The 19,986-nt window shown below is 41.7% G+C and overlaps 1 protein-coding gene across 1 annotated transcript in view; it reads left to right on the forward strand.

Annotated features, from left to right (window-relative positions):
* The first annotated feature begins 262 nt into the window (after positions 1-262).
* The window catches only part of LOC121547091 (titin), a 48,458-nt gene continuing 28,734 nt past the window's right edge, over positions 263-19,986 (forward strand). Inside the window, exons 1-3 of the mRNA XM_045209725.1 lie at positions 263-359; positions 17,853-17,918; positions 19,756-19,835. Of these exons, the coding sequence (XP_045065660.1) occupies positions 263-359; positions 17,853-17,918; positions 19,756-19,835 (243 nt within the window). The remainder of the gene's footprint in view (positions 360-17,852; positions 17,919-19,755; positions 19,836-19,986) is intronic.

Genomic DNA, 19,986 nt, shown 5'->3' on the forward strand with positions numbered 1-19,986 from the left:
GCTACTTATTATTCTGTAGGCCTAGGCTAAATTATCTCTCAAAAGAAAAGTTAGAAAGCAAAGTAAGGCAGTCTTCTATTCACGATTAAAAAATTATTAATGTTACTATGTTAACTTGTAGGGTGTGACAGCGCAGCTGAGCTTTGACAGCATTGTAGTGCGCACTGGGTAGTGCGGCTATTCTTCATTGCGTGCGCGCTCATCTTAATGTTAGCGCTTCCTCTCTGCCAACGCGCGCGTTCCCGAGAGTAATCGGTAGAAAATGGCGAGTCTGTGCAAGAGGCAGCAATGCACGATCGAGAGGCGAGGCTTTCGGCAGGATCTTGATTCGTGGCGGCACAAACTCATTCATTGTGTAGGTAAGGATGTTCAGAAATTCACGCCGAAGGGACAGGTGGGTTTTCAGGTACCATTTTCTGTATTTGTTCATTTCTTCGCTATCTACGTTGCTCTAAAATTCGGGCTGTGACCATCAGGGGCAACACAGAGCGACTTTTTTTGTCCTCAACTGTTCTATTTCCTCTCGACAGTCACTGTTGAGCGCAATGTAATATTGTTTACATCGGAATGCAATTTCATGGCTCTATGTTATACGTTTACTATTTATTCATGCATTTTTATGTATCTGTTATCTGTGTATTTGTGGTTTTTTCTGTAGTTATAATTTGTTTAAAGGGCACTGTTAGTTGTAGAGGGAGTGTCAAACCGAACAGGAATGATGCCTCGACCAATGAGCGCAGATTCCGTTTCATTGAGATGCGCGCTCCCGCGTGATTTTACTGTATTTTGGTTGGGGGAGGGCGATACTCGGGGGTCAACGAGCTTTCCTCCAAATCATCTCTCGGTAGCGCGCATTGCTGCAATGAGGAAGTAAGGTTAGACCCTCTGAGTGGGGGGAATTTGCTCCTTGGAAACGAAGCTAGTCAGGCAGCACTTTTTGGCTAAACTAAATTCTTATTTCCTGCAATGTTTGTCAACATTATGTGTATTCTACTCCACTAGTCTGAAACTGACTTGCAACACCTATGGATCAGTGTGTTCTTGCTCCAAGAAGTGGGATTAGTTTTTTTGGCATTGCATCAACCTTACCTGTAATTACCTACTAATCTGGGGTGTATTCATTATGCCGATTCTGTTGCAAAATGTTTCTTAAACATAAGCAAACGGAACGAAACCGGGAGGGGCCTGCCTGCATTTGTCCAAAATAAACTATTTTAGTTGTTTGGACTAATGATTACACCTCAAGTACTATTAGAATCCCCTAAACTGCCTTTGTATCCGTGTGTGTGCACGTGTGCCCTGTGGAAATAACCAGGCCCAATTTCTCAGTGACCGACTCACCTACTTATAGAAGGAGTTGAATATACTGGCCAAAGAATTGCAACAATTTGTACATCTACTGCATCGCAGTGCTAGCTGTGCCACTAGAGATCCTGGTTCGAATCCAGGCTCTGTTGTAGCCGGCCGCGACCGGGAGATCCATGGGGCGGCGCACAATTGGTCCAGGGTAGGGGAGGGAATGGCCGGCAGGGATGTAGCTCAGTTGGTAGAGCATGGCGTTTGCAAGACCAGGGTTGTGGGTTCGATTACCACGGGGGGCCAGTATGAAAAATAAAGTATGCACTCACTAACTGTAAGTCGCTCTGGATAAGAGCGTCTGCTAAATGACTAAAAATGTTTAAAAAATGAAAGTGGGTCAAATGTGTTGTTTGTTTCACTCTCTGCTGTTCTTGTACAGTGCATTTGGCCAAGCTTGAGTTCAGCATGCACGAAACGGGAGAAAATATTTTGTTCTCATTGAAATCAAGTCCAAGAAGCGGTAGGTCTGTTCAATTTGCACTATTTCTATGCTTCCCGTTTTTAAGTTTAGTTTTACTTTCGGTTTTGTACACCAGCTTAAAACAGCTGAAAATACAATATTTTTGGTTATGGAAAATATATTTCACAGCAGTTTAGATGGTACAATGATTCTCTACAATATACTTGCTAGTTTTGTCATACAAACTAAAATTAGGCAAACTATTCAAATTTTAGCATCCAGGAAATGGAGGAGTGATTTCTGCATAGTGCATCTTTAATGCAGTGCAATGGGAGGGGAAGAGAGAGAGAGGGAGGGGGGAGAGTGGGTGAAAGAGAAACAGAAAGGTCATTCTTGCTATGGTCAGCCTTCCATCCTTGACCCACAACTGTCCTGTTGTTCCCCTGCTGCTATGCTACAGTATGGAGGCCTGGGGAGCAGACATCATAACAACATCCCCATTATTACCTAAAGTCAAGACAACACAAGGCTTTTGTTTAGGTTTTTGGTGGAGAGACGAGAGTAGCACCACCGCCCTGCTCAAACTGAAATTGACATTTTGTTCCATGTTTTGTGTGGTTTTCATGTGAACACTAAAGTCATGGAGAGGAGAGTGATTGTCCAAAAGAACAGCAGAAACTATTGTCTTTCTGTGTCTACCAGCCTCCGTATGCAAACGTGTGTGTCTTCACTGTACATGAATCCTCTGTCTTGTTTTGGCAATGTTTTGCATTCTAAATGGTTTGGAATAGCCTAACAAGAACCATGAACGCCAGTGAAACATGGAAAGCCAATACAGATTCTATGGCGGAGAAAAAGTTGATTGGAGGGGGGGTTCTACCAATTTCAGATGGGACAACTGAACTGACCTATTTTACTGCAGGGAGCGGGGTAACAAATCGCTGTGGATTAGGCTAGATGTGACACTCAGTCAGGCTAGTTGGAATCACACTTCACTGCACCGCCCAAACCCAGAGCTGTGGTAGAGGACAAGGCAGGTAGCCTACCTCTAAAATCCCACCAGTATTGGGTTGTAGCCTAGTTCTAGATCTCTGTGGTAATGTTGAGTGTTCTGAGTTATAGTGCAGTGTTTATTTAGTCTTTCTCTGTTACAGACAGGGTCGAAAGGCTTCCTCAAAGCCACAGTCTCTGTACAACCATAGAGCTTTCAGCTGAAGCCACGGCTAGTCCTAATTCTTTAGGATTCCCTTTTGAAGAGGAGTGTTTTAGGGCTAGGGGCTTCAGGGCTAGGTGGAGGACCCCACCCCGCCTAAACAATGGTAGGGAAACACTGTTGTGGCATCTACAAACAATGGTAGGGAAACGTTGTTTAGTGGATGTGCTTCTGTGATCCTGTTCTGAGAGGTAGGCTAGCTTCTCCTTCCATTGGGGTGACCCGGGCCTGTGTTATTACAGAGGGATGTGCTTAGACTACCAGTGCGCAGGCTCTACATATTTACAGTAGTGAAAATGTGTTCCATTTGACAACAGTTATAAACCGTATAGCCGTTTCATCATCATGCGTTGAATAAACTGCTTATATCAGTCTTATATGAAATCATACTTCATCCATAGTTATGCAGCCCTGCCCAATTTGCAGAATTCTTCAGAATTTCCACAATAACTAGGCCTACATAAGAAACCATTTCTCGCTCTCTCTGTGAATGAACAGGCAACGCCTTCAGCACACATCCCTGCTAAAGCATTTTCTTAATGGAAAGCAGAGTCCCCCCTTACCCACCAATCATCCTTTATTATAACCAGTATCTTTTCACAAAGGAAATGGAATGATGCTCTTCATCTTTTTACAGGTAGCCTGCATTGTACGTGGTTAGGTTGCTTTGTATCATTTAGCACCAGGGTATTCAACCGGGGGGCCGCGGCTCCCTAGGGATCCGCAAAAAAAATATTTTGAAAAAAAGCTTTTATGACTCGCTAGCAAAAACAGAAATTAATTTTTAATTACGTACCTACAGGATAATATCTTCTTTCTATTAATGTCAACTTTATTTCTCAACACCTAATATTGAGCAAATTAATTACTCATTGGAGTATCTGACATAGCCTATTCACAGGTCCTTTTTCAAAGCCTATCAGTTCGGCAAGTGCTGCTGGTAAGCTTTCTTGACTTGGACATTCTGTTTTACCAACACATGGCTAACCTTTGTTTAACTCCTCTGCTCTTAGCAAAAATGTGTTTGGAGTTACCTTTTCTAGCTAATAGGCTACGTTAGAGTTGACACTTCCTCTTCCAATTTATAATGTGGGGAGGTCAAAATAATGAAACTATCTCCCAAATCTATTCATTTTAGAATGTTGACTACTTCTCCTTGCCATTATCATTCACCTGATGATAACACAAGACATGTGCATGGCTCTACATTAATGCTTGTCTGGGATATGTTTTTAATTTTTTATGTCGGACAAGAATATACATTTCAAGTCAAATAACATTTCTTTATAAAGCCCTTTTTACACCAGGAGATGTCACAAAGTGCTATACAGGAACCCAGCCTAAAACCCCAAACAGCAAGCAATGCAGATGTAGAAGCACGGTGGCTAGGAAAAACCCTCTAGAAAGGCAGGAACCTAGGAAGAAACCTAGAGAGGAACCAGGCTCTGGGGGGTGTCCAGTGCTTTTCTGGCTGTGCCGAGTGGAGAGGAACCAGGCTCTGGGGGGTGTCCAGTGCTTTTCTGGCTGTGGAGAGGAACCAGGCTCTGGGGGGTGTCCAGTGCTTTTCTGGCTGTGCCGAGTGGAGATTATAAGAGTTACATGGCCATTAAGGCCAGATTGTTCTTCAAGATGTTGGACATTTTAAATTGTCTGGGAAAAAGAATCACATCACAATATCAAACAATTACTCCGATCAGAGCCAACACTGGAATATTATTCAAATAAATGTTTAATGTACATAAAATAAGGTGATATACATATTGGCTACAGCCTCATGTCCAAACCGATGCTGACATGAGGGAGGTGCCAAAAAATGTAGCCAAACTTTAATGAGACTTTTAATTACATAAATGTAGGCTAAACGCCAGTCATGTTAGACAAATATAATGAAGGGTATTTAATTTCCAAAGGCTTGATTCTGACATACTCAAGGTACGGTTTGTTCAGGTCAAATGGTCACAAGACCAGAGAGTGAAGGACAGTGCCTGTTGCGCACCGCACATCACCCACCTTGAATCTGAGCAGAGGCTTGTTTAAAACCTGGACATTTTTATGTAATTTAATGAAGCATGTCTTACCTTGTTTCAAAGTAGCCTAGCCAAAATACGACCATAAAAATGGTGAGGGATCTTTTTAATAAACATTTCATGTCATTGAAACCAGCATTTTTCTCATGTTATATTGGTTTTCAAACCAACATTATTTCATTGTCCAGCAGCCAAAGGCGAAATCATTTAGTCGACTGGTGGATTGTTTGGTTGATAGGCTGTTGGTCGACTGGGATTTCTTTAGTCGAGCAATCGCAATTTTTTATTTTTTTTTCATGGTGCACAAGACACCTGTCGGATTGGCGCCTGTCTCAGTGGTGGTGCAGTCCACTTTAAGACGTGATAATGAAATTGTATATGGTTATATTATGTAAAAATAATGGTGCAACAGTAATAAATCTAATATTATTTTATAACATGCGCTTTCTCCCACGTTGGATTTGGTCACTGTCCGCAGTTCTGAAACAATCTTCAGTGTGCCGTAGAATTGGCACCATTCCCTATGTTGCTATGTGCATATTAGCAAAGTTAACCAGCATATTGGGATCGAGAACAATGCGGAGGCAGCAGCAGCAGAGATGAGGAAACAGCCCATGCCTAATTGTCTAAGAAAATTGAGGAGAGTGGAAACCCACATTTAATTAGGTCTATAATCAATAGCCTAACTGTTAAATGTGCATGGCTTTATAAATCATCCATATATATCCACAGAAATAAGACAGATCTTGCTTCTGTTCCCTGTTTGAGTTTTTGTTTAATAGCCTACTGATTTCGTGTAATCTAACAGCACCTGTTTGTCACACTTAATATGCACGCAGCTCTCGCTCCTATACCCTCCTTTTTCTTGATATCCTTATTTTTATTATTACAATTATGATCATCATTATAATAATAAGTAATATCGTTATCTTTAGTAGGCTTTGTATAGTAGCTTTGTATAACCACCATCGAGCTGTAGGCCTAAGAGCGCATGCTGTTTAGTCTTATTACCGTAACTTACTTAGGCCTATATTTCAATATATAGGCAAATGTATCATTCATTCGTTCATGCCATCACACAGCATACATTCATGCTTTGAAATGCAATCAAGCATTTTAGTTTTTAAATGAAATAACAAAGGGTACTTTGAATAATTAGCCTAAACACTAAATCAACCACAATTCACGTATGCATGCAATGGTTTTGTCTGCTGTAATAAAGGCTTTGTTTATATATAAAGTTTGGACACACCTACTCATTCAAGGGTTTTTCTTTATTTGTACTATTTTCTACATTGTAGAATAATAGTGAAGACATCAAAACTATGAAATAACACACATTGAATCATGTAGTAACCCAAAAAGTGTTAAACAAATCAAAATATGTTTTATATTTGAAATTCTTAAAAATAGCCACCCTTTGGCTTGATGACAGCTTTGCACACTCTTGGTATTCTCTCAACCAGCTTCATGAGGTAGTCACCTGGAATGCAGTTTAATTAAAAGTTAATTTGTGGAATTTCTTTCCTTCTTAATGCGTTTTGTTTGAGCTAATCAGTTGTGTTGTGACAAGGTAGGGTTGGTATACAGAAGATAGCCCTATTTGGTCCATATTATGGCAAGAACCGCTAAAATAAGCAAAGAGAAATGACAGTCCATCATTTCTTTAAGACATGAAGGTCAGTCAATCCGGAAAATGTCAAGAACTTTGAAAGTTTCTTAAAGTGCTGTCGCAAAAACCATCAAGCGCTATGATGAAACTGGCTCTCATGAGGACCGCCACAGGAGGATAAGTTCATTAGTTACCAGCCTCAGAAATTGCAGCCCAAATAAATGCTTCAGAGTTAAAGTAACAGACACATCTCAACATCAACTGTTCAGGGGGGACTGTGTGAATCAGGCATATTTTACCTTTATTTAACTAGGCAAGTCAGTTATGAACAAATTCTTATTTACAATGACGGCCTACACCGGCCAAACCCGGATGACGCTGGGCCAATTGTGCGCCGCCCTATGGGACTCCCAATCACGGCCGGTTGTGATACAGCCTGGAATCGAACCAGGGGGTCTGTAGTGACACCTCAAGCACTGAGATGCAGTGCCTTCGACTGCTGCGCCACTCGGGAGCCCATGGTTGAATTGCTGCAAAGAAACCACTACTAAAGGACACCAATAAGAAGAGACTTGCTTGAGCCAAGAAACATGAGCAATGGACATTTAGACCTGTGGAAATCTGTCCTTTGGTCTGGAGTCCAAATTTGAGATTTTTGGTTCCAACAGCCGTGTCTTTGTGAGACGCAGAGTAGGTTCACGGATGATCTCCGCATGTGTATTTCCCACTGTAAAGCATGGAGGAGGAGCTGTGATGGTGTGGGGGTGCTTTGCTGGTGACACTGTCTGTGATTTATTTAGAATTCAAGGCACACTTAACCAGCATGACTACCACAGCATTCTGCAGCTATACGCCATCCCATCTGTGTATTAGCTACACGATTAGGCTGTTCTCGGGTCTAAGCAATATAGCATAGGCTAGGATCATTGCTGCTCTGTACCCCTTGCCCTGTATGCTTGGCTTTAGTGTGCTCTGATGGTCAGAGCATTTTGTATCTCTCCTTGGGCCCTGTGTCTGTAGCCATGAACTTTATATCTGCATTGAGCCTTGCTCTAGCATGTCCTTTGTGCTGTGTGTGTGTAAGATCAGCTGCACTGCTACATGTGAACATTATATGACAAAGTTTACATCATATTATAAAGCAAGTGCTACTTTTTAAGCATGAGAAGACCCTAAAACGGATTTATTGTTGTCCTCTGTTGTTATGACGACCGGCCCCAGACCATCACTTGTGTGTGTGTTTTAGTTATGCTGATTCCTTTCTGGTGATCTAGGCTGAAGGAGAGACGCTCCCCAATTTGGCTTTTGTTAAGATCACCTCTGTGTTGCTCTCTCTGAAGGCTGCTTAGGGGAGAGGAAATGTCAGCCATAACCGTACACTGTCTGGAGTAGAGAACAGTGATTGGGAGAGGGAGGGAGCATAGTACACTGCCCCTAAGTGAGAGGAGAGGCTGTACCTTGATGATGAAATGTTTGCATACTATTAACATTTGGAGAGATGTGCCTCAGTGCATGATGTTGTAACATTTTCACCAGCTCAAACAAGCTGTGGTGTAAGGTCTTAGACACTTAATGTCACTGCTTAGAAATTGCCAGGATTTTAAAGTAGGCCCTCAAAGTCCCTTATTTTTCTTTTGAAATTCATGAATAGGATTTTGATTCACATAGGCTACTGAATCAATTGACTTAAAATAGAAATGACTCTAGTCTTGCTATAGCTGCTATTGTTTCAAATATGTAGGCTGATTATTTTGATGCCATCATCCAGCCATCATAAATGATCAAGCCAAAGCTGCCCCATGCACGCACGCACGCACACTCACAGAAATATAACTATCCAGTATCATCAGTCTGATTTCATTTTCCTGTCAACTCGGCAAGAAACTCTCGAACACCCTTATCAACCCCTAAACACTCATACGCACACATACACTAGGGCTGTGAATGTTGAAAACATTTAAATCACAGTGCAGTTACACAACTACCACTAACAGGTCCTGATCATCACCATGAAGTGAAAAAATATATATACAAATACCTAACGCAACAATGCTGTAACGTTAGCAGGAAAAGGCTATTTTTATTGCTACTTTATTAACCGGAGCTGTAATGCATGAGGTAGAGCGAGAGGCTCGAAGCAGAGCAGAGCATCAATGTAAGTGACGGGGGGAGAGAGGTGGTAACCAAGTAGACTAACTTATTGCTAGTTATTTATCTCATTTGATTACATAGTACCCGTCTTGACTGCATCAAAGAGAGAAGCTACTTAAGCTAGCTAGCTATGCTAATTGAGACCACAACTTGAACTGTGCGTTTTCTCCCCTTCCAAATCCTACAGTAAATAACAAAAACTAAATTTAAGATCATTAAGTAGCAGTTTACCTGTTGGCTCTTGGTGTTGTAGCCTGTCCATGTTAACTTTGAGTTCAGTCATTTTAATTCCATCTTCCATTGATTAGGCTAGATATCTCCTAATAACCTTCCACACAAAGACTAGCTCCGACTGTAGCCTAGTGCCGGTTTGATGACTTGTGATTGGATAACAACAAGCTACATGTGCCACTCTTGCGAAAAGCAACAGCAGCATAAATGATACAATTGTCTCTCTGTGGGAAGCGCGATGTAGATTGCAGTTTAATTTTTTTTTTCTCCATTTGTCACAACTCTAACACACAGGCAGGCACACACACACACTGACATAAGCTTTGTTACACGTGTATATTTCTCCATGTGTGTTTTTATCTGTAGGTTTCTGGGCTTGCTGGGGGATTGGACTTGCCTGGCAGGCATTGATGATGCCAAGGATTATGTAATTTGAATGAGTGGGTGGTTCCTTCACTGCAAAGCTAGTCTGTTATTGGACCGATGCCTTGTCACTCAGGTTATTCCATTTACAGTGCATTCAGAAAGTATTCAGACCCCTTGACTTTTTCCACATTCAGCCTTGTTCTAAAATGGATTAAATAAAAACATTTCCTCATCAATCTACACACAATACCCCATAATGACAAAGCGAAAACAGATTTCTTTAAAAATGTAGGCACATTTCTTTAAAAAAACAGATACCTTATTTACATAAGTATTCAGACCCTTTGCTATTAGAATCGAAATTGAACTCAGATGCATCCTGTTTCCATTGATCATCCTTAAGATGTTTCTACAACTTAATTGGAGTCCACCTGTGCTAAATTAAATTGATTGGGCATGATTTGGAAAGGCACGCACCTGTTTTATATAAGGTCCCACATTTGACAGTGCATGTCAGAGCAAAAACCAAGCCATGAGGTCGAAGGAATTGTCCGTAGAGCTCCAAGACAGGATTGTGTCGAGGCACTGATCTGGGGAAGGGTACCAAAAAATGTCTGCAGCATTGAAGGTCCCCAAGAACACAATGGCCTCCAACATTCTTAAATGGAAGAACCACCAAGACGCTTCCTAGAGCTGGCCGCCCGGCCAAACTGAGCAATCGGGGGAGAAGGGCCTTCGTCAGGGAGTTGACCAAGAACCCAATGGTCACTCTGACAGAGCTCCAGAGGTCCTCTGTGGAGATGGGAGAACCTTCCAGAAGGACAACCGTCTCTGCAGCACTCCACCATTCAGGCCTTTACGGTAGAGTGGCCAGACGGAAGCCACTCCCCAGTAAAAGGCACATGACAGCCAAAAGGCACCTAAAGACTCTCAGACCATGATAAACAAGATTCTCTGGTCTGATGAAACCAAGATTGAACTCTTTGGCCTGAATGCCAAGCGTCACTTCTGGAGGGAACCTGGCACCATCCCTACGGTGAAGCGTGGTGGCAGCATCATGCTGTGGGGATGTTTTTCAGGGGCAGGGACTGGGAGACTAGTCAGGATCAAGGGAAAGATGAACGGAGCAAAGTATAGAGATCCTTGATGAAAACCTGCTCCAGAGCGCTCAGGACTTCGGACTGGGGTGAAGGTTCACCTTCCAACAGGACAACGACCCGAAGCACACAGCCAAGACAATGCAGGAGTGGCTTCAGGACAAGTCTCTGAATGTCCTTAAGTGGCCCAGCCAGAGCCGGAATTGAAACCGATCGAACATCTCCTGGAGAGGCCTGAAAATACAGGACACCTGTGATTAGGGCAGAAGGAGAGGAAAAACACAAACAGACACAGGATACTTGTATCCGTAACACTCCCACCCTTAAAAGAGCAAACCACAATGGTTTGCGACACACGTACCATCACAACACCCAAAATTCAAAGACCCCCCCACTACAGGTGTGCCAAGCTTGTAGCGTCATACCCAAGAAGACTCAATGCTGTAATCACTGCCAAAGGTGCTTCAACAAAGTACTGAGTAAAGGGTCTGAATACTTATGTGATATTGTATTTATACATTTGCATACATTTCTAAAAACGTGTTTTTGCTTTGTCAGTGTGTAGATAAAAAAAATAAGGCTGTAACAAAGTCAAGGGGTCTGATTGTTACTTTCCGAATGCACTGTAAATACCACTTCCTGTTTTCATTTAGAGGAAGTTACACAATGAAACTGAGTTTAAGTAGGTAATTACTCTGTTAACCAACAATAACTTTTGACTCACAACCTCTTCCCTCAGTACTTATCTGATGAATATGTAACTGTAGGCCTAATGTTCAGAACCGTAGTCTCATCAACGCAGTATGTCATTCATTAGGCTACATGCCCAAAGAAGCTGATAGCAGCCTATACAGTGACAGCCTGTAGCCTAGTATCTTGTGAATTTTAAGCTCACTTAACCAGTATTATCGTTTCTGTATTAGTAGTTAGCTTATTGTGGTAGTCCAGTCTTTTAGATTAGGATAAAGTTGCCCGTAGACACTCATCCGAGGTCCCATTTATAGGTTTCCCTTAAATAGTTTAGATTAAGATTTGGGGGGTTAAACTGATCCTAGATCTGTACCTAAGGGGAACTACTACCCAGAGCTTTACTAAAAGGGGATTTCAGTAGTTAAGTGCTTCTGGGAGGGGAGAGGGTGTCACTCCAAATCTCTGCCCACATCCTCAACCCTGATTGGTTAGAGATATAGGTAGGAGAAGGCTAAGGGAGATTGAGTGGTGAGCACACTGTGTAGCTGCATGGTAACTACAGACAGACATGCTGCAGCTGCTTCCTCATAGTAGCTTAACTGTTTTCATGCACTCCTACATTATAGCTTATATGCACCACTCAGGAGCTCATGTAACATTTAGCCTAAGTGATCTTATACACAACCGCCTTTTGTGATGTAGGAGAGTTGGTCTCAGTAGGAGAGTTGGTCTCAGTATAACTTTCAAAATACAGAAATACAGCCGGCTGTATTTCTGTGTTTTGAAAGTTCTGTATCTTGAAAACTTGAATGCATACATGCAAAACATTTTGGGACTATATCATCAATGGACTAATGAAACAAATACAAAAATAGTATTTGGGTGAAGTTTTCCTTTAAGGCACGGACAACAGTGGCGTTTGCCGGCCGAGAGTACTTAGGACCTCTGAACAGAGTGCCGGCTGTAATTTGCTGTCCGGGTGCAAACTGATTCTACATATAAAATCGTGAGAAAATGACAGCAGTCTGACTTCCACCAGCGGGGTGGTCCCTAAAACACATCGCGCCGAATGAACGACAGATCACCATTTTGTGCGGTGTGTGTGGTCCCTTACGAAACACATCAACATTTAGCTACACTATGTGATATTGGCTCACTTTACCAGTCTGTTTGAATAAGATACTGGCATTTTGTATGGTTCATCCAGAATCCTGCCATTCCTAATGGTCAACAATTTACTTTCATTTTGATATGGGACCACCGGCTGAACTATAGGCCTATATTAACACCATCAGTGTCTCTAGCGTTTTTACGTTATTTATTTAACCAGGCAAGTCAATTAAGAACAAATTCTTATTTACTATGACGGCCTGGCAAGAGGCAAAAAGGGGTCTCCTTTTTGCCTCTTGACTGGGGATTAAAAAAACAAAAATCAAGCTAATTGGCTTCCATCTGTGATCAATTGTAGTGACTTTGATTAGTTCAGAATAAAAGCAGTTGTTCATAGAGGACTAGTAGTGCAACTCAAAGCAAAGAATCCACTATGGGCGGACAGGTACTTTCAAAAGATCTACGAGAAAGTTGTGGAAAGGCACAGGTTAGGGGATGGATATAAAATGATTTCAAAGGCTTTATCTATCCCTCGGTGCACAGTTAAGACCATTATTAAGAAGTGGAAGGCGTATGGCACCACCCAGACCCTGCATAGATCAGGCCGTCCCTCCCAACTGGATGACCGGGCAAGGAGGAGACTGATCAGAGAGGCTACCAAGAAGCCAATGGCAACATTGAAGGAGCTTCAGGCCTTTATGGACAAGACTTGTCAATGTGGCATGTGACCACAATATCACAAGAGCTCCACAAATCTGGCCTCTATGGGAGGGTGGCAAGAAAAAAAACACTCCTCAAAAAAGGCAACATCAAGTCTCGTTTAAGCACATTGTAGATTCCGAGGCCAAGTGGCAAAAGGTGCTCTGGTCAGATGAGACCAAAATTGAACTTTTTGGCCTGAACGCAAAACGATATGTCTGGCGAAAACCCAATACGTCTTTCCACCCAAAGAACACCATGCCTACAGTGGTAGCATCCTCGTGTGGGGGTGTTTCTCTTCAGCAGGGACTGGAGCACTTATCAGGATAGAAGAGAAAATGGACAGTGCAAAATACTAACAGTTTCTTGAGGAGAACCTGCAGCCCTCTGCCAGGAAGTTGAAAATGGGAAGATGGTTCACGTTTCAACATGACAATGACCCAAAGCACACCGCCAAAGCAACCGTACAGTGGCTGAAGGACAAGAAGGTGAATGTCCTTGAGTGGCCTAGTCAGAGCCCCGACCTTAAATCCCATCGAATCTGTGGAATGACTTGAAGAGTGCAGTCCATGAGCGGTCACCATGCAATTTGACTGAGCTTGAACAATTCTGCAAGGAAGACAGGGCAAATAAAGTATATTGAGTTTCTTCAGAATTGTCTTTATTAACCTAGGTGTTGCTATTAGGCCTAATCCTAGTAAAATCATTATTGTTGTGGGTATGATTGATCACCTCTTTTTAAAGTAGGTATAAAGTCTCCTGATTATCAAAAATTGTTTCTGTGTTATATAGCCCAGTAGTTGTGGTGGTTATTAGTGTTCTAGCACCCTGTTGTGTGTTGATACTGACAGCCCTTTTAAAGGTGCTAGACATAGCATTTTTGGGGGAATTTTAGCATTGTAATTTCAGAAAATTGTCATAGTATATATTGTGGAACCCGCCAGTGTTGTGATTGGCTGTGATATCCACCTATTGATTTCTCCCGCCGGAACAGCGTTTGTTGTCAAACTGGGAAAGCTGGTCTGACTTTGTGGCCGTGTTATCTAGTGGAAATCGCTCTGTCATTTTCTTTTCTGCTAAAATTCTACACTGTTCACTCAATTTCAGTTTATGTGCGAAAACAACCTCTGGTGGACCAAAACTTCTGTTTTGAAGCTGGTGGACCAAAACTGAAAGTAACTTTAGTTTTGGTCCACCAGCTTCAAACAGCTGTAAAAATGATATTTTAAAAGATATTTCACAACAATTTAGATGGTACACTGATGTCCTACACTATTCAGCGCTTGTTTTCTCACCAACTAAAATTGAGTGAACAGTGTAGAATTTTAGCAACTAGGAAATTACTGATTTCCACTAGCTTTCCCAGTTTGACAACAGATGTGGCTCCGCCGGAAGAGAAATCAATAGGCAAATTCCTCAGTCAATCACATCACTTGCGGGTAAATAATACTGTGAAACACTATCATTCCACTATTAGCGACAGATATATTATGGACATTTCCTGAAGTTACAATGCAAAAAAAATATAATAAAATATGTGTAGCACCTTTTTAATAGTGGGTCACTGTCTCATGTTTAAATGCCCTGAAATGAATTCCTGAACAGCGGATTGATTTAATGCCTCTGATCTGTCAAACCAAAGTGGATGACCTATTTTCTCTCCCTCCATCTCATTCTCTGCCTCTGAAATGTTCCCGAAATGGGATTGGATGGTTGGGTTAGCTAGCTGCTGCAGATGAAGTCCTGTTAACACAGAAACGGCTCATTCCACCTGCTTCAGCTAAGGGCTATAGCTGTATTTTACAACTTTATTACTTTTTCCTCATGTTTTGTTCTGAAGTAGGGGGTTGTAATTGGGGGAATGGGAGCGAGGCAAGGTTGTAAGTGATGGCTAGGTTAAGTCCTGTGCACTAACCCAGAAACCGAAGAACTCTGCTCTAGCTGGATTGATTGGTTAGATTTGACCACTTCTCTTTTTTTGTTTAGGCTACCAGTTTATTTTTTCACGTTCTTGAGGAGGTGGTTGGAATTGGAGGATTTTAAAAGTGGTTTTAAACTAATGACTCTGACTGGTTGAAGAAGAGAATGGGTGGCGAGTTGGGTTGATGACTTGGATCGTAGGTTCGTTCCGCTCGTGGAAACATTAGTAAGTATGAGTATTTTTAAATGGACTAACAACATGTTGTGTACTGTCACAGTATCTTCCGGTAACATAACTTGTGGAAAGTGTTTAGGAAGTGTGACTTGGGCTACATAAATAAGCAAATGACAACATGTTGATTTTATCCTAGTAGAGTAGACTACTAAAAATGGACATACCTTTACACAGCCTATGCAGCAACTCTGTCCTCGATTTGCCATTGTACCAAAACAACATAATGGTAAACGACAATTAGCCTAAATACAACCTAATGTTTTTTTTTTATTTTTATCCTGCATGTAAGGGTTTTGGAGCTATGGTGAGGGTCTTTACAAGGGCATGTTGTGTGGGTTTTGGAGCTATGGTGAGGGTCTTTACAAGGGCATGTTGTGTGGGTTTTGGAGCTATGGTGAGGGTCTTTACAAGGGCATATTGTGTGGGTTTTGGAGCTATGGTGAGGGTCTTTACAAGGGCATATTGTGTGGGTTTTGGAGCTATGGTGAGGGTCTTTACAAGGGCATATTGTGTGGGTTTTGGAGCTATGGTGAGGGTCTTTACAAGGGCATATTGTGTGGGTTTTGGAGCTATGGTGAGGGTCTTTACAAGGCCATGTTGTGTGGGTTTTGGAGCTATGGTGAGGGTCTTTACAAGGGCATATTGTGTGGGTTTTGGAGCTATGGTGAGGGTCTTTACAAGGCCATGTTGTGTGGTTGTCAAGTGGAGGGATGTTGCCTCTGACCTCTTTGCCGTATCAATGGGATTAACCATGTAGTTTAGGATGTAGTACATTGACTTGCACAAGGCTGCTTGGATACTTATCATATGTTTTGTAGTGAAAGGTGCTCAGCCAAGTGAGACGACCACTCTGTCTCTATAGGTGAGTGAACTAACTCCAGCTGTGACTTTAGAGGTTGAGACAAGGGTCTTGTGTTCAGTATATAGCCTAGCCTACTAATCGTGTGTCAGTCAGTCAGTGCTGGCACAATAATTGTGTAATCAACAATCATGGATAAGAACCTTGAACAAAAAAATATATTTTGTCAATTGTTAATATATTCATTTTAGGGGGTAACATTTTATTTTCATGTTGATAAGTTAACCCAGTATATGTTTTTAATTTTTACATGAAGAGGGTAGGCTAAGGTTGGTAATTATTTTACGAGCAGAACGTCACGATCGGGAGGAAAAGCTTCATTTTCAAACATTCCAAGCGTTCAAAACCATTCACGTTTGAGACCAAAGCTGTGTGGTACTCATTATGCTAAGTATGTCGTAGCAAATTTGTTGAAGATTCATTACAAGCTCAACATTATTTTTTTCTACAAAAATGACAGTTATGACAATCGTTACCCAATCGTCATAGCCCTAGTGTGTGTGTCCCGTTGCCTTTGATCAGTACAGTATGTCCAGAGCAGTCTGATGTTGGACAGGACGGATAGTAGTAGTAGTAGTAGTATTTGCTGACTGACAGACCCCAGGGCTGAAGTACAGGAGAGTATATTTTACCCATCCCTCTCCTCTGACCGTTGCCCCAACATGTTAACACACCCAACTGTGTAGTGTTTCTTGCTTGGCAACTGGCAGACCCTTGTGCCTGTTATATCGTTAAAGTCTAAATGTACGTGCATTCTGTTTTAATGTGTGTGTTTTTTTAGATTTGTTGAGGGGGGGCTTCAAGATGAAATGGAAAGTCTGTGTGGTTGTGGAGAATTAGGCTAGCTAGGCGTATATAGAAGGTATTGGTGTTTGATCACTGAGAATGTCAAAGATTCCCAGTAATTGACATTTTGGAGGAAAGCTACATTTTAATGACCCTTCGAATCCAAAATTATACTTTTGTTACATTGTTTGCTAGCTAAGCTGGTTAGCTAGCGCTGTCTCATTGCCCACCAAACGTTGCTAACGCTAACTAGCCACTTAATATAGCATGTTATATTAGTTAACTAAGTTAACAATGTTATGAATACGACTCCCATCTGCTGTCGACATCAGGATGCGATTTGAGAGCACTAGTTGGCTCCAAAACGTGGTTATAGGGCTCCCGAGTGGCGCAGCGGTCTAAGGCACTGCATCTCAGTGCTTGAGGAGTCACTACAGACCCCCTGGTTCGATTCCAGGCTGTATCACAACAGGCCGTGATTGGGAGTCCCATAGGGCGGTGCACAATTGGCCCAGCGTCGTCCGGGTTTGGCCGGTGTAGGCCGTCATTGTAAATAAGAATTTGTTCTTAACTGACTTGCCTAGTTAAATAAAGATTAAAACATATATAGCTTTGATGGCATGCTGACAGGGAATTCGGAGCCATTTAGTGGCTAGCTACACTACAAACATAATTTTACCAGGTTCCTGTGAAGCAATTGTAATGACAGTCCTCCACAGAATACCCAAGAGTTTCCTGATTAGCAAGGGGTAGTCTGTGTTTAATTTCATTGTGTTTGAGATCATTGTGAGGGGATTTCGCCAGTGGTTGAATGGGGAATTGGGCTTTCTAGGAAAATGTCAGAGGTTGCAACAATAATCAAGGCTTAGCGAAGGGACAATTGGGCCCATTGGCAGAAGACTAGGGCCTATGTGTACTTACTCTATCATACATTTCCAGTGAATGCAATGGGACACATCTTCAGAGAAACTGTAGTCCACATGTTTTTGGGCCTCCAATGGTTTAAAATTCCACACTTGTAGAATTCGCATTTTGGCGATTCGTGTGTTTATGAAATGTTCTGTTTATTCATGGGATGCATTGTTCTGTTTCCACAGGTTTTGAGAGCATTCTAGAAGGGTTGTTTGGGTCGGGGTTGGTGGAGGACCTAACGTTATTTAAAGGTGAGTCCATATGTTGCACTGACTGACACACAAACCAACATCATCACAGTTACGCTCATTAAAACCTAAATGATGTCCATCCCATTCATAACTACAAATAGTTGTTCCAAGACTCCTGAACTGAAGCCTGCGTTGATTTTTGTAACAATTCCAGAGTCCAACATGTCAAGAGGTGCAGGCCTAAGTATTCAGTAGGCCTATTTACAATGCAGTGCTATTGTACCATGTGGTACACTTCCACATTCACTCCTCCCTGTGAGACAGTTCTCTTGGCCACTGGAAAGAGAGGCATGCTTTGTCTACATATGAAGTTGGAGTTTGGAGCCAATGTAAAGTTCCAGTACAGTTATTTTAGACATTTACTGACACAATGAAAGGCGTTATTTGGGGTTTTGACGACTTCTGCTTGAGAGCTGTAAACGACTAGACGGGACTACAATACCATTTGTGTTGGTTTGAAGCAAAAGAACAATACGATCCCTACCAAGAAAATGATGGGGAAGTTAGTTGGGTTACAAAAATAAAACGGGACTTCAGCTAGAACTAGAAGAATCGGGGCTCTATTCAATTTGTCATAATCACCAGGAGTGAACTTGTGCTGCGCTTACACAGGCAGCCCAATTCAGATTTTTGTTCCACTAATTGGTCTTTTGACCATACAGATCAGCTCTTTTGGGGAAAGATATTGTATGTGTGTAAACGCAGCCTGTGTGTCTAGGAGTCAAAAACCTCCTAGTACTGCAAGAACGCATTCTTGTGCTCAACAAACCATAGAACTCAAATGTGCTCTCTCTTCTGACAATAATGTTACCAATTTGAATTAAATATTACTACCTATTCTTAATTTCTATACTTTATGAAGACCGGAGTTCATTTATATAAAACAAATATTGGATTTTATGTTAATGTAACACATTGCTTATAGAAGATTGAGAAGACAATATGAACTTTGGAGAGTGGTTGATGATAACCTGACCATGAAAGCCTATTCCATCAGACATTCTTTATTTCTCTATTTAATATAGATGATTTAATAGGCCCTCTAGACCTAGTTCAACAGTGAATCAATATGAAACTGCCCAACGCCTCTGACTTGGTATATTATCGTACTCAATTATTAAGGTATGCTCTTTGCTGGAGGTTAGTAGGACTCAAAGCAAATGGATTTCCATGGCAACCGACCAACCATGCACCAATTCGCGGTCACTGACCCCATTTGGTAACTTTCTTTGTGTTAATGGTCTGAGATGAATTCCTTGAGCTTGTGTCTGTACATGTCCTTAATCTTTTCTAAATTCACCCTCCCCATGACTCTTAAATGAATCCCCAAGGGGTGCACGTTTTGGTTTTTGCCCTAACACTACACAGCTGATTCAAATGATCAAAGCTTGATGATGAGTTGATTATGTGAATCAGCTGTCTAGTGCTAGAGCAAAAAACAAAACATGCACCGCTTGGGGTCCCGTGGACCGAGTTTGGGAAACCCTGCTCTAATCTCATTTTAGGTATTCATGTAAGCAACCAAACAATCAGTTGTGAATATTGTGCATAATATAGTCATATAACTTAGGAATCACATTCACTGGAAAATACTTGTTGTATTACCAGTCAATTGTTAGTGTGTCAATGTCTACTCATGTTTTGTCTTTCTACAATAAGTGGTTGAGTCTGACATCTGTGATCCTTATAAGTCTAGTGAACTGTGTCAATGTAGCCAAGATTTCTAGAGGTTTTCTTCTGTTGCCTTGTTTTTCACCACCATCTTAGATGTCTTTTGTCATACTGCACCATACCCCGTCCTTTCCTTTCTAAAATGTCTCTTCTCCTGGATCCACAGACTGTGAGCCTGAAGGCGTGTCAGACTGGTCATTTGACGAGAACTGCCTGTTCTGTTGCTTAAGACGAGACAAAGTCAAGGTAACGACTTTTCTTTTCACATATTTCTCTTCCTCTATTCTGTCTTCTGCTGTTCCACCCCTAGTTGAGTATGCCTGGTGCATTGTCACACTACAAAAGCAGCAGCAATATTGTCATTTAGAAACACCTTCTTGTTTTTGATTGAATGATT

The sequence above is a fragment of the Coregonus clupeaformis genome, chromosome 31 (assembly GCF_020615455.1).
Source record: "Coregonus clupeaformis isolate EN_2021a chromosome 31, ASM2061545v1, whole genome shotgun sequence".
Lineage (NCBI taxonomy): Eukaryota > Metazoa > Chordata > Actinopteri > Salmoniformes > Salmonidae > Coregonus > Coregonus clupeaformis.